We start from the raw sequence: 15708 nt of genomic DNA, 5'->3' as shown, positions 1-15708 counted from the left end.
AGCCTCCACCTTTAACTGTCTGGTGGTGTTCCTCCTTCAACACTACTGTCTAGCCTCCACCTTTAACTGTCTGGTGGTGTTCCTTCTTCAACACTACTGTCTAGCCTCCACCTTTAACTGTCTGGTGGTGTTCCTTCTTCAACACTACTGTCTAGCCTCCACCTTTAACTGTCTGGTGGTGTTCCTTCTTCAACACTACTGTCTAGCCTCCACCTTTAACTGTCTGCTGGTGTTCCCTCTTCAACACTACTGTCTAGCCTCCACCTTTAACTGTCTGCTGGTGTTCCTTCAACACTACTGTCTAGCCTCCACCTTTAACTGTCTGGTGGTGTTCCTTCAACACTACTGTCTAGCCTCCACCTTTAACTGTCTGGTGGTGTTCCTTCTTCAACACTACTGTCTAGCATCCACCTTTAACTGTCTGGTGGTGTTCCTTCAACACTACTGTCTAGCCTCCACCTTTAACTGTCTGGTGGTGTTCCTTCTTCAACACTACTGTCTAGCCTCCACCTTTAACTGTCTGGTGGTGTTCCTTCTTCAACACTACTGTCTAGCCTCCACCTTTAACTGTCTGGTGGTGTTCCTTCTTCAACACTACTGTCTAGCCTCCACCTTTAACTGTCTGGTGGTGTTCCTTCTTCAACACTACTGTCTAGCCTCCACCTTTAACTGTCTGGTGGTGTTCCTTCTTCAACACTACTGTCTAGCCTCCACCTTTAACTGTCTGGTGGTGTTCCTTCTTCAACACTACTGTCTAGCCTCCACCTTTAACTGTTTGGTGGTGTTCCTTCTTCAACACTACTGTCTAGCCTCCACCTTTAACTGTCTGGTGGTGTTCCTTCAACACTACTGTCTAGCCTCCACCTTTAACTGTCTGGTGGTGTTCCTCCTTCAACACTACTGTCTAGCCTCCACCTTTAACTGTCTGGTGGTGTTCCTCCTTCAACACTACTGTCTAGCCTCCACCTTTAACTGTCTGGTGGTGTTTCTTCTTCAACACTACTGTCTAGCCTCCACCTTTAACTGTCTGGTGGTGTTCCTTCAGCACTACTGTCTAGCCTCCACCTTTAACTGTCTGGTGGTGTTCCTTCTTCAACACTACTGTCTAGCCTCCACCTTTAACTGTCTGGTGGTGTTCCTTCAACACTACTGTCTAGCCTCCACCTTTAACTGTCTGGTGGTGTTCCTTCTTCAACACTACTGTCTAGCCTCCACCTTTAACTGTCTGGTGGTGTTTCTTCTTCAACACTACTGTCTAGCCTCCACCTTTAACTGTCTGGTGGTGTTTCTTCTTCAACACTACTGTCTAGCCTCCACCTTTAACTGTCTGCTGGTGTTCCCTCTTCAACACTACTGTCTAGCCTCCACCTTTAACTGTCTGGTGGTGTTCCTTCTTCAACACTACTGTCTAGCCTCCACCTTTAACTGTCTGGTGGTGTTCCTTCAACACTACTGTCTAGCCTCCACCTTTAACTGTCTGGTGGTGTTCCTCCCTCAACACTACTGTCTAGTCTCCACCTTTAACTGTCTGGTGGTTTTCCTTCTTCAACACTACTGTCTAGCCTCCACCTTTAACTGTCTGGTGGTGTTCCTTCTTCAACACTACTGTCTAGCCTCCACCTTTAACTGTCTGGTGGTGTTCCTTCTTCAACACTACTGTCTAGCCTCCACCTTTAACTGTCTGGTGGTGTTCCTTCAACACTACTGTCTAGCCTCCACCTTTAACTGTCTGGTGGTGTTCCTTCTTCAACACTACTGTCTAGCCTCCACCTTTAACTGTCTGGTGGTGTTCCCTCTTCAACACTACTGTCTAGCCTCCACCTTTAACTGTCTGGTGGTGTTCCTTCTTCAACACTACTGTCTAGCCTCCACCTTTAACTGTCTGGTGGTGTTCCTTCTTCAACACTACTGTCTAGCCTCCACCTTTAACTGTCTGGTGGTGTTCCTTCAACACTACTGTCTAGCCTCCACCTTTAACTGTCTGGTGGTGTTCCTTCTTCAACACTACTGTCTAGCCTCCACCTTTAACTGTCTGCTGGTGTTCCCTCTTCAACACTACTGTCTAGCCTCCACCTTTAACTGTCTGGTGGTGTTCCTTCTTCAACACTACTGTCTAGCCTCCACCTTTAACTGTCTGCTGGTGTTCCTTCTTCAACACTACTGTCTAGCCTCCACCTTTAACTGTCTGGTGGTGTTCCTTCAACACTACTGTCTAGCCTCCACCTTTAACTGTCTGGTGGTGTTCCTTCTTCAACACTACTGTCTAGCCTCCACCTTTAACTGTCTGGTGGTGTTCCTTCTTCAACACTACTGTCTAGCCTCCACCTTTAACTGTCTGGTGGTGTTCCTTCTTCAACACTACTGTCTAGCCTCCACCTTTAACTGTCTGGTGGTGTTCCTTCTTCAACACTACTGTCTAGCCTCCACCTTTAACTGTCTGGTGGTGTTCCTTCTTCAACACTACTGTCTAGCCTCCACCTTTAACTGTCTGGTGGTGTTCCTTCTTCAACACTACTGTCTAGCCTCCACCTTTAACTGTCTGGTGGTGTTCCTTCTTCAACACTACTGTCTAGCCTCCACCTTTAACTGTCTGGTGGTGTTCCTTCAACACTACTGTCTAGCCTCCACCTTTCACTGTCTGGTGGTGTTCCTTCTTCAACACTACTGTCTAGCCTCCACCTTTAACTGTCTGGTGGTGTTCCTCCTTCAACACTACTGTCTAGCCTCCACCTTTAACCCTCTGGTGGTGTTCCTTCAGCACTACTGTCTAGCCTCCACCTTTAACTGTCTGGTGGTGTTCCTTCTTCAACACTACTGTCTAGCCTCCACCTTTAACTGTCTGGTGGTGTTCCTTCAACACTACTGTCTAGCCTCCACCTTTAACTGTCTGGTGGTGTTCCTTCTTCAACACTACTGTCTAGCCTCCACCTTTAACTGTCTGGTGGTGTTCCTCCTTCAACACTACTGTCTAGCCTCCACCTTTAACTGTCTGGTGGTGTTCCTTCTTCAACACTACTGTCTAGCCTCCACCTTTAACTGTCTGGTGGTGTTCCTTCTTCAACACTACTGTCTAGCCTCCACCTTTAACTGTCTGGTGGTGTTCCCTCTTCAACACTACTGTCTAGCCTCCACCTTTAACTGTCTGGTGGTGTTCCTTCTTCAACACTACTGTCTAGCCTCCACCTTTAACTGTCTGGTGGTGTTCCTTCTTCAACACTACTGTCTAGCCTCCACCTTTAACTGTCTGGTGGTGTTCCTTCTTCAACACTACTGTCTAGCCTCCACCTTTAACTGTCTGGTGGTGTTCCTTCTTCAACACTACTGTCTAGCCTCCACCTTTAACTGTCTGGTGGTGTTTCTTCTTCAACACTACTGTCTAGCCTCCACCTTTAACTGTCTGGTGGTGTTCCTTCTTCAACACTACTGTCTAGCCTCCACCTTTAACTGTCTGGTGGTGTTCCTTCAACACTACTGTCTAGCCTCCACCTTTAACTGTCTGGTGGTGTTCCTTCTTCAACACTACTGTCTAGCCTCCACCTTTAACTGTCTGGTGGTGTTCCTTCTTCAACACTACTGTCTAGACTCCACCTTTAACTGTCTGGTGGTGTTCCTTCAACACTACTGTCTAGCCTCCACCTTTAACTGTCTGGTGGTGTTCCTTCTTCAACACTACTGTCTAGCCTCCACCTTTAACTGTCTGGTGGTGTTCCTCCTTCAACACTACTGTCTAGCCTCCACCTTTAACTGTCTGGTGGTGTTCCTTCTTCAACACTACTGTCTAGCCTCCACCTTTAACTGTCTGGTGGTGTTTCTTCTTCAACACCACTGTCTAGCCTCCACCTTTAACTGTCTGGTGGTGTTTCTTCTTCAACACTACTGTCTAGCCTCCACCTTTAACTGTCTGGTGGTGTTTCTTCTTCAACACTACTGTCTAGCCTCCACCTTTAACTGTCTGGTGGTGTTCCTTCTTCAACACTACTGTCTAGCCTCCACCTTTAACTGTCTGGTGGTGTTCCTTCAACACTACTGTCTAGCCTCCACCTTTAACTGTCTGGTGGTGTTCCTTCAACACTACTGTCTAGCCTCCACCTTTAACTGTCTGGTGGTGTTCCTTCTTCAACACTACTGTCTAGCCTCCACCTTTAACTGTCTGGTGGTGTTCCTTCTTCAACACTACTGTCTAGCCTCCACCTTTAACTGTCTGGTGGTGTTCCTTCTTCAACACTACTGTCTAGCCTCCACCTTTAACTGTCTGGTGGTGTTCCTTCAACACTACTGTCTAGCCTCCACCTTTAACTGTCTGGTAGTGTTCCTCCTTCAACACTACTGTCTAGCCTCCACCTTTAACTGTCTGGTGGTGTTCCTTCTTCAACACTACTGTCTAGCCTCCACCTTTAACTGTCTGGTGGTGTTCCTTTTTAACACTACTGTCTAGCCTCCACCTTTAACTGTCTGGTGGTGTTCCTTCTTCAACACTACTGTCTAGCCTCCACCTTTAACTGTCTGGTGGTGTTCCTTCTTCAACACTACTGTCTAGCCTCCACCTTTAACTGTCTGGTGGTGTTCCTTCTTCAACACTACTGTCTAGCCTCCACCTTTAACTGCCTGGTGGTGTTCCTTCTTCAACACTACTGTCTAGCCTCCACCTTTAACTGTCTGGTGGTGTTCCTTTTTAACACTACTGTCTAGCCTCCACCTTTAACTGTCTGGTGGTGTTCCTTCTTCAACACTACTGTCTAGCCTCCACCTTTAACTGTCTGGTGGTGTTCCTTCTTCAACACTACTGTCTAGCCTCCACCTTTAACTGTCTGGTGGTGTTCCTTCTTCAACACTACTGTCTAGCCTCCACCTTTAACTGTCTGGTGGTGTTCCTTCTTCAACACTACTGTCTAGCCTCCACCTTTAACTGTCTGGTGGTGTTCCTTCAACACTACTGTCTAGCCTCCACCTTTAACTGTCTGGTGGTGTTCCTTCTTCAACACTACTGTCTAGCCTCCACCTTTAACTGTCTGGTGGTGTTCCTTCTTCAACACTACTGTCTAGCCTCCACCTTTAACTGTCTGGTGGTGTTCCTTCTTCAACACTACTGTCTAGCCTCCACCTTTAACTGTCTGGTGGTGTTCCTTCTTCAACACTACTGTCTAGCCTCCACCTTTAACTGTCTGGTGGTGTTCCTTCAACACTACTGTCTAGCCTCCACCTTTAACTGTCTGGTGGTGTTCCTTCAACACTACTGTCTAGCCTCCACCTTTAACTGTCTGGTGGTGTTCCTCCTTCAGCACTACTGTCTAGCCTCCACCTTTAACTGTCTGGTGGTGTTCCTCCTTCAGCACTACTGTCTAGCCTCCACCTTTAACTGTCTGGTGGTGTTCCTTCAACACTACTGTCTAGCCTCCACCTTTAACTGTCTGGTGGTGTTCCTTCTTCAGCACTACTGTCTAGCCTCCACCTTTAACTGTCTGGTGGTGTTCCTTCTTCAACACTACTGTCTAGCATCCACCTTTAACTGTCTGGTGGTGTTCCTTCTTCAACACTACTGTCTAGCCTCCACCTTTAACTGTCTGGTGGTGTTCCTTCTTCAACACTACTGTCTAGCCTCCACCTTTAACTGTCTGGTGGTGTTCCTTCTTCAGCACTACTGTCTAGCCTCCACCTTTAACTGTCTGGTGGTGTTCCTTCTTCAACACTACTGTCTAGCATCCACCTTTAACTGTCTGGTGGTGTTCCTTCTTCAACACTACTGTCTAGCCTCCACCTTTAACTGTCTGGTGGTGTTCCTTCTTCAACACTACTGTCTAGCCTCCACCTTTAACTGTCTGGTGGTGTTCCTTCTTCAACACTACTGTCTAGCCTCCACCTTTAACTGTCTGGTGGTGTTCCTTCTTCAACACTACTGTCTAGCCTCCACCTTTAACTGTCTGGTGGTGTTCCTTCTTCAACACTACTGTCTAGCCTCCACCTTTAACTGTCTGGTGGTGTTCCTTCTTCAACACTACTGTCTAGCCTCCACCTTTAACTGTCTGGTGGTGTTCCCTCTTCAACACTACTGTCTAGCCTCCACCTTTAACTGTCTGGTGGTGTTCCTTCAGCACTACTGTCTAGCCTCCACCTTTAACTGTCTGGTGGTGTTCCTTCAACACTACTGTCTAGCCTCCACCTTTAACTGTCTGGTGGTGTTCCTTCTTCAACACTACTGTCTAGCCTCAACCTTTAACTGTCTGGTGGTGTTCCTTCTTCAACACTACTGTCTAGCCTCCACCTTTAACTGTCTGCTGGTGTTCCTTCTTCAACACTACTGTCTAGCCTCCACCTTTAACTGTCTGGTGGTGTTCCTTCAACACTACTGTCTAGCCTCCACCTTTAACTGTCTGGTGGTGTTCCTTCTTCAACACTACTGTCTAGCCTCCACCTTTAACTGTCTGGAGGTGTTCCTTCTTCAACACTACTGTCTAGCCTCCACCTTTAACTGTCTGGTGGTGTTCCTCCTTCAACACTACTGTCTAGCCTCCACCTTTAACTGTCTGGTGGTGTTCCTTCTTCAACACTACTGTCTAGCCTCCACCTTTAACTGTCTGGTGGTGTTCCTCCTTCAACACTACTGTCTAGCCTCCACCTTTAACCCTCTGGTGGTCGCCTTGCTTTGCGTTCTTGGAAACTATGCAGTATTTTTTTATTATGTATTATTTCTTACATTGTTACCCCCGGAAATGTTAAGTCTTATTACATACAGCCGGGAAGAACCATCAATCCAGACACCGTGGATTGATGGCAGCATTCACACAAAACTGAAAGCGCGAACTACTGCTTTTAATCAGGGCAAGGTGACCGGATACAAACAGTGTAGCTATTCGCTCAGCAAGGCAATCAAACAAGCTAAGCGTCAGTATAGAGACAAAGTAGAGTCGCAATTCAGCGGCTCAGACTGTGGGACCTTGTATAGACAGGTGTGAGCCTTTCTTAATCATGTCCAATCATTTGAATTTACCACAGGTGGACTCCAAACAAGTTGTAGAAACATCTCAAGGATGATTAATGGAAACAGGATGCACCTGAGCTCAATTTCGAGTCTCATAGCAACGGGTCTGAATACTTATGTAAATAAGGAATTTCTGTTTATTTTCCTAAAAATTCTTAAGACAATACAGAGAACGCTGAATTCCTAACACGACACAGAGAACACTGAATTCCTAGGACAATACAGAGAATGCTGAATTCCTAAGACGACACAAAGAACACTGAATTCCTAATACAATACAGAGAGCACTGAATTCCTAAGACAACACAGAGAACACTGAATTCCTAAGACAACACTGAATTCCTAAGACTACACAGAGAACGCTGAATGCTGAATTCCTAAGACAATACAGAGAACACTGAATTCCTAAGACAATACAGAGAACGCTGAATGCTGAATGCTGAATTCCTAAGACAATACAGAGAACACTGAATTCCTAAGACAATACAGAGAACACTGAATTCCTAAGACAATACAGAAAACACTGAATTCCTAAGACAATACAGAGAACACTGAATTCCTAAGACAATACAGAGAACACTGAATTCCTAAGACAATACAGAGAACACTGAATTCCTAAGACAATACAGAGAACACTGAATTCCTAAGACAATACAGAGAACACTGAATTCCTAAGACAATACAGAGAACACTGAATTCCTAACACGACACAGAGAACGCTGTATTCCTAAGACAATACAGAGAACGCTGAATTCCTAAGACAATACAGAGAACACTGAATTCCTAAGACGACACAGAGAACACTGAATTCCTAAGACAATACAGAGAACACTGAATTCCTAAGACAATACAGAGAACGCTGAATTCCTAAGACAACACAGAGGAAGTTCTTGCATACAGTTGATGAGAAGAGTCCCTTCAGGGGCTGCCCTACGGACCCATGTACACTGAAACAAAAATATAAACAGATTTGCAACAATAACAATGATTTTGCTGAGTTACAGTTCATATAAGGAAACCTGTCAGTTGAAATAAATAAATTAGGCCCTCATCTATGGACTTCACATGAATACAGATCTGCATCTGTTGGTAACAGATAACTTTAAAAAAGGTAGGGGTGTGGATCAGAAAACCAGTCAGTATCTGGTGTGACCACCATTTGCCTCATGCAGCGTGACACATCTCCTTCACATAAAGTTGATCAGACTGTTGATTGTGGCCTGTGAAATGTTTTCTGACTCCTCTTCTCTGGCTTTGCGAAGTTTGCTGGATATTGGCGGGAACTGGAACACGCTGTCGTACACGTCGATCCAGAGTATCCCAAACATGCTCAATGGGTGACATGTCTGGTGAGTATACAGGCCATGGAAGAACTGGGACCTTTTCAGCTTCCAGGAATTGTGTCCAGATCCTTGTGACATGGGGCCGTGCATTATCATGCTGAAACATGAGGTGATGGAGGTGGATGAATGGCACAACAATGGACCTCGGGATCTCATCACGGTATCGCTGTTCATTCAAATTGACATCAATAAAATGCAATTGTGTTTAATGTTCATAGCTTATGCCTGCCCATACCATAACCCCACCGCCACCATGGGGCACTCTGTTCACAACGTTGACATCAGCAAATCGCTCGCCCACACGACGCCGTTACATGCTGTCTGCCATCTGCCCGGTACAGTTGAAACCCGGGATTCATCCGTGAAGAGCACACTTCTCCAGCGTGCCAGTGGCCATCGAAGGTGAGCATTTACCCACTGAAGTCGGTTACAACACGTGGTTACACATGGTCTTCCAAATTCTCTAAAACGACATTGGAGGCGGCTTATGGTAGAGAAACTAACATTAAATTATCTTGCAATAGCTGTGGTTGACATCCCTGCAGTCAGCCACAGACAGGGATGTAAACAAATTTGTGAAAAAAATTGGAGAGAAATAAGCCTTTTGTGCGTATGGAACATTTCTGGGATCTGTTATTTCAGCTCATGAAACATGGGACAAACACTTTACATGTTGCGTTTATATTTTTGTTCAGTGTATATTTACATATACAGTTGTCATCAAGGCAAAGGGTGGCTACTTTGAAGAATCTCAAATATGAAATATATTTTGATTGGTTTAACACTTTTTTGGTTACTACATGATTCCATATGTGTTATTTCATAGTTGTGATGTCTTCACTATTATTCTACAAAGTAGAAAATAGTAATAAATAAAGACAAACCCTTGAATGAGTAGGTGTTTCTAAACTTTTGACTGGTCCTGTACATTACTACAGGGATAATACATAACATTTATAAAGACATTTATAAATACACATGACAGGTTCACATTCATGAAGATATCACATGATTTGGCTCTGAGGTTAGATAAATAGAAGGAACATGAAAAGCTGTAGTCTAGTTCAAGCCACACTGACTCTGGCGTCAGTCTAAAACATAGCCTACTATAGTGAGTGAGTCCCGCCACACCTGGTTTCCTCTACTCTCTCTCGAGACCTTTCTCATAGCTTTCCAGCTTCATACTGTCCCATCTCAGCCTTTAGTTCACCTTCCTCAAGCACAGACTTGCCTTCATTTTGTCTCTGAGTGGAGTAGAGTGAAGTGGAGAGAGAGAGAGAGGGGCCTGGGTAGACCTGATAAAGATATGCTTATCCAGCTCCTAGCTGCTGCATTATTCACACAGTAGAGGGTCGACTAGGAGCTAGCTTCTGGCTCCTAGCTGCTGCATTATACACACAGTAGAGGGTCGACTAGCAGCTAGCTTCTGGCTCCTAGCTGTTGCATTATTCACACAGTAGAGGGTCGACTAGCAGCTAGCTTCTGGCTCCTAGCTGCTGCATTATTCACACAGTAGAGGGTCGACTAGCAGCTAGCTTCTGGCTCCTAGCTGCTGCATTAACCCAGGCTATAATGCCCTAAACCTGCAGGCCTGGACCAAAGAGAAGTGAGGACAGAGGGGAGAGAGACGAAAGGGAGGGGAGAAGTGGAGAGGAGGCAGGGGATTAGGAAGGTGGAGTGGAGCTGATCCTGGCCAGCCTGCCAGCTGTGCTCTCTCTCTCCTCTGGACCGGATCATGGCCAGACCTTCCTTCCTTTCTGTGTTGAGTCTCCCTCCTCGTCCGACTCACTCTTGTCCGCCTTCTCTTCCTCCCTCTCTTCCTCCTCCCTCTCTTCCTCCTCCCTCTCTTCCCCCCCTCTCTTCCTCCTCCTCCCTCTCTTCTTCCTCCCTCTCTTCCTCCCCCCTCTCTTCCTCCTCCTCCCTCTCTTCCTCCTCCCTCTCTTCCTCCCCCCTCTCTTCTTCCTCCCTCACTTCCTCCCTCCTCTCTTCCTCCTCCCTCTCTTCCTCCTTCCTCTCTTCCCCTCCCTCTCTTCCTCCTTCCTCTCTTCCCCTCCCTCTCTTCTTCCTCCCTCTCTTCCTCCTCCCTCTCTTCCTCCTCCCTCTCTCCCCCCCCTCTCTTCCTCCTCCTCCCTCTCTTCCTCCTCCCTCTCGTCTTCCTCCCTCTCTTCCTCCTCCCTCTCTCTTCCTCCTCCCTCTCTTCCTCCTCCCTCTCTTCTTCCTCCCTCTCTTCTTCCTCCCTCTCTTCCTCCTCCCTCTCGTCTTCCTCCCTCTCTTCCTCCTCCCTCTCTCTTCCTCCTCCCTCTCTTCCTCCTCCCTCTCGTCTTCCTCCCTCTCTTCCTCCTCCCTCTCTCTTCCTCCTCCCTCTCTTCCTCCTCCCTCTCTTCTTCCTCCCTCTCTTCTTCCTCCCTCTCTTCCTCCTCCCTCTCGTCTTCCTCCCTCTCTTCCTCCTCCCTCTCTCTTCCTCCTCCCTCTCTTCCTCCTCCCTCTCGTCTTCCTCCCTCTCTTCCTCCTCCCTCTCTCTTCCTCCTCCCTCTCTTCCTCCTCCCTCTCTTCTTCCTCCCTCTCTTCCCCTCCCTCTCTTCCTCCATACTCTCTCCCACTTCCTTCTATTCCCTTTCCACAGGTCTGAGCAGACTGTCTTGGAGTGCATCAGAGAGACATAACTGAAACACATATAATGATGCCTTGCCAGAGTTTCAATTAATTGCAATATGGACATTTTGTTTAGTTCCGCATTAGTTACTGAACATGCAGCAGCTACTCTTCCTGGGGTCAACATAAAACCTACAAATACATGACAAAGTACAGAACATAATATATTAACATAAATTAGACTCATACAGGGAATTCGGAAAGTACTCCTTCCCCTTTTCCACATTTTGTTACTTTACAACCTTATTCTAAAATGGAATATATAGTTTTTTACCCTCATCAATCTACACACACACTACCCCATAATGACATCACACTACCCCATAATGACATCACAATACCCCATAATGACATCACACTACCCCATAATGACATCACAATACCCCATAATGACATCACAATACCCCATAATGACATCACACTACCCCATAATGACAAAGCGAAATCAGGTTTTTAGACATTTTTGCAAATTTATAAAGAACTTGATTTGGAGTCCACCTGTGGTAAATTCAATTGATTAGGCATGATTTGGAAAGACACAGTTGACAGTGCATGGTCAGAGCAAAAACCAAGCCATGAGGTTGAAGGAATTGTCCATGGAGCTCTAAGACAGGATTGTGTCGAAACACAGATCTTGGGAAGGGTAACAAAAAATGTCTGCAGCATTGAAAGTCCCCAAGAACACAATTGCCTCCATCATTCTTAATAAGGATCGGACCCTTTTTTCAAATTTTCTCCTAAAATGACATACCCAAATCTAACTGCCTGTAGCTCAGGACCTGAAGCAAGGCTATGCATATTCTTGATAAGATTTGAAAGGAAACACTTTGAAGTTTGCGGAAATGTGAAATGAATGTAGGAGAATATAACACATTAGATCTGGTGAAAGATAATACAAAGAAAATAACATGCGTTTTTTTTTGTACCATCTTTGAAATGCAAGAGAAAGGCCATAATGTATTATTCCAGCCCAGGCACAATTTAGATTTTGGCCACTAGATGGCAGCAGTGTATGTGCAAAGCTTTAGACTGATCCAATGAACCATTGCATTGCTGTTCAAAATGTTGTATCAAGACTGCCCAAATGTGCCTAATTGGTTTATTAATAGCTTTTCAAGTTCATAGCTGTGCACTCTCCTCAAACAATAGCATGCTATTATTCACTGTAATATCTACTGTAAATTGGACAGTGCAGTTAGATTAACAATAATTGAAGCTTTCTTCCAATATCAGATATGTCTCTGTCCTGGGACATGTTCTTGTTACTTACAATCTCATGCTAATCGCATTAGCCTACGTTAGCTCAACCGTCCCACGGGGGAAGAAGTTTGGAAACAACAAGACTCTTCCTAGAGCCGCCCGGCCATACTGAACAATCGGGGAAGAAGGGCCTTGGTCAGGGAGGTGACCAAGAAACCAAAGATCACTCTGACGGAGCTCCAGAGTTCCTCTGTGGAGATGGGAGAGCCTTCCAGAAGGACAACCATCTCTGCAGCACGCCACCAATGAGCCCTTTATGGTAGAGTGGCCAGACCGAAGCCACTCCTCAGTAAAAAGGCACATGACAGCACACTTGGAGTTTGCCAAAAAGCACCTAAAGGACTCTCAGACCATGAGAAGCAAGATTATCTGGTCTGATGAAACCAAGATTGAACTCTTTGACTTGAATGCAAAGCGTCACGTCTGGAGGAAACCTGGCACCATCCCTACGGTGAAGCATGGTGGTGGCAGCATCATACGGTGGGGATGTTTTTCCTCAGTAGGGACTGGGAGACTAGTCAGGATCGAGGGAAAGATGAACAGAGAGATCCTTGATGAAAACCTGCTCAGGACCACAGACTGGGGCAAAGGTTCACCTTCCAATAGGACAATGACCCTAAGCACACAGCCAAGACAACGCAGGAGTAGCTTCAGGACAAGTCCCCTGAATGTCCTTGAGTGGCCCGGCTAGAGCCCGGTCCTGAACCCGATTGAACATCTCTGGAGAGACCTGAAAATAGCTGTGCAGCGACGCTCCCCATCCAACCTGACAGAGCTTGAGAGACTGCAGTCCTCAACCACAGCAGCTTGTTACAGACTGCAGTCCTCAACCACAGCAGCTTGTTACAGACTGCAGTCCTCAACCACAGCAGCTTGCTACAGACTGCAGTCCTCAACCACAGCAGCTTGGACCAGACTGCAGTCCTCAACCACAGCAGCTTGCTACAGACTGCAGTCCTCAACCACAGCAGCTTGGACCAGACTGCAGTCATCAACCACAGCAGCTTGTTACAGACTGCAGTCCTCAACCACAGCAGCTTGGACCAGACTGCAGTCCTCAACCACAGCAGCTTGTTACAGACTGCAGTCCTCAACCACAGCAGCTTGGACCAGACTGCAGTCCTCAACCACAGCAGCTTGGACCAGACTGCAGTCCTCAACCACAGCAGCTTGTTACAGACTGCAGTCCTCAACCACAGCAGCTTGGACCAGACTGCAGTCCTCAACCACAGCAGCTTGGACCAGACTGCAGTCCTCAACCACAGCAGCTTGTTACAGACTGCAGTCCTCAACCACAGCAGCTTGGACCAGACTGCAGTCCTCAACCACAGCAGCTTGGACCAGACTGCAGTCCTCAACCACAGCAGCTTGCTGCAGATGCAGTCCTCAACCACAGCAGCTTGGACCAGACTGCAGTCATCAACCACAGCAGCTTGTTACAGACTGCAGTCCTCAACCACAGCAGCTTGGACCAGACTGCAGTCCTCAACCACAGCAGCTTGCTGCAGATGCAGTCGGCTGTAAACGTTGAATGACATTTGAAAGCCGTTCTTGAAAACAACATCTTTCTATGACTTCATTTAGTCATACAGTAGTGTGAGCTGTTTAAAAAAAAAATAGGCAAGTCAGTTAAGAACAAATTCTTATTTACAATGACTGCCTACCAAGCCCTAACCCGAAGGACGTTGGGCCAGTTGTGTGCCGCCCTATGGGACTCCCAATCACAGACGGATGTGATACCTCCTGGAATCGAACCAGGGACTGCAGTGACGCCTCTATCACTGAGATGCAGTGCCTTAGACCGCCACTCGGGAGCCCTATGTTCAACGTTCTGTGATTGAGCTGTCAAGGAGAACTGGGAGCAGCTTCCACTACACATATGACTACTCAGTCTTGGATTCATACACCAGACAGACACCCTATTCCCTAGATAGTGCCTATAGGGCTCTGGTCAAAGGAGTGCAGTATGTAGGGAATAGTGTGCCGTTAGGGACTAATCCACAGAGAAAGAGATGCTTGGCTTTTGGACAATACAGGACCAATGTTGTCAGGATCTTAAGAAACACCTATAGTCTGAAAATAGTTATATTCTGTTCCGCTCTGATAGCTCAAGATTATCTTTACATATCATTTAAATCAGTATCTGGTAATCCCTGAAAACTGTTGTCGTTAGTTTGATGAATATCTGATTGATAATCCCAGGCTGTCAGTTTTCGGGAACGGCTCAGAGTCAAAGCACCAGGAGTCATCCAGAGGCCCTTGTATTGATGACTATATTTACATTTCTTCTGTTGTGTTTCTCTTCCTGTCTGTGCAGGTAAATATGTTTACCAGCCCATGACCAGTGTGTGCCAGCTGCCGAGCACGGCGGTACCCTCTGACCCCTCTGAGTCCCCAGCCACCATGAACCTGTCTGTCTCCCTCACCGAACGCTTCCTGAAGATCGCCCCCTGCTTCCAGTCCCCGCCGTACCTTCGGTCGCCCAAATACTGTGTCATAGCAGACCTCTTCATCGACGACTACATCGTCAAACGCATCAACGGGAAGATGTGTTATGTTCAACGTTCTCCTCCTCCCATACCTGATCCTCCTGCTGCGGCACCTCCTCCTGCTGCGGCACCTCCTCCTGCTGCGGCACCTCCTCCTGCTGCGGCACCTCCTCCTGCTGCGGCACCTCCTCCTGCTGCGGCACCTCCTCCTGCTGCGGCACCTCCTCCTGCTGCTGCACCTCCTCCTGCTGCGGCACCTCCTCCTGCTGCGGCACCTCCTCCTGCTGCGGCACCTCCTCCTGCTGCGGCACCTCCTCCTGCTGCGGCACCTCCTACTGCTGCTGCACCTCCTCCTGCTGCGGCACCTCCTCCTGCTGCGGCACCTCTTCCTGCTGCGGCACCTCCTCCTGCTGCGGCACCTCCTCCTGCTGCGGCACCTCCTCCTGCTGCGGCACCTCCTGCTGCGGCACCTCCTACTGCTGCTGCACCTCCTCCTGCTGCGGCACCTCCTCCTGCTGCGGCACCTCCTGCTGCTCCTCCTCAGGTGCCTCCTCCCAGTAAGCCAACACGATCTGTTCACAACGAACACCACCACAACACACTACAACCCCCGGTGGAAAAGCCCCACCACAAAAGCCCTGTGCACCAACACAATCCCCCTGCACACAGTGAGAAGCAACACAAGTCACCTCTAGACAAGCATCACCTCTCTGTGGACTACAACAAAATACCACAACACTACAAAAGCTCTGTGGACAAGCATTACTACAGCATCCGAGTAGACCAGAGGGAGCAGCACCACCCCAGCCCTGTAGACAAGCCCCACCACCCCAGCTCTGTAGACAAGCCCCACCATCCCAGCCCTGTAGACAAGCCCCACCACCCCAGCTCTGTAGACAAGCACCACCACCCCAGCTCTGTAGACAAGCACCACCACCCCAGCCCTGTAGACAAGCCCCACCACCCCAGCCCTGTAGACAAGCCCCAC

At 47.6% G+C, this 15708-nt stretch overlaps 1 protein-coding gene across 1 annotated transcript in view; it reads left to right on the top strand.

The window, feature by feature from the left end:
* Positions 1 to 15708, top strand: part of zgc:162707 (UPF0524 protein C3orf70 homolog B) — a 38192-nt gene that overhangs the window by 16564 nt on the left and 5920 nt on the right. Inside the window, exon 2 of the mRNA XM_055871873.1 lies at positions 14549 to 14826. Coding sequence (XP_055727848.1) covers positions 14549 to 14826 — 278 coding nt within the window. The remainder of the gene's footprint in view (positions 1 to 14548; positions 14827 to 15708) is intronic.

This window comes from Salvelinus fontinalis, chromosome 19 (assembly GCF_029448725.1).
Source record: "Salvelinus fontinalis isolate EN_2023a chromosome 19, ASM2944872v1, whole genome shotgun sequence".
Taxonomy (NCBI): domain Eukaryota; kingdom Metazoa; phylum Chordata; class Actinopteri; order Salmoniformes; family Salmonidae; genus Salvelinus; species Salvelinus fontinalis.
This window is presented reverse-complemented; position numbering and strand designations above follow the sequence as displayed.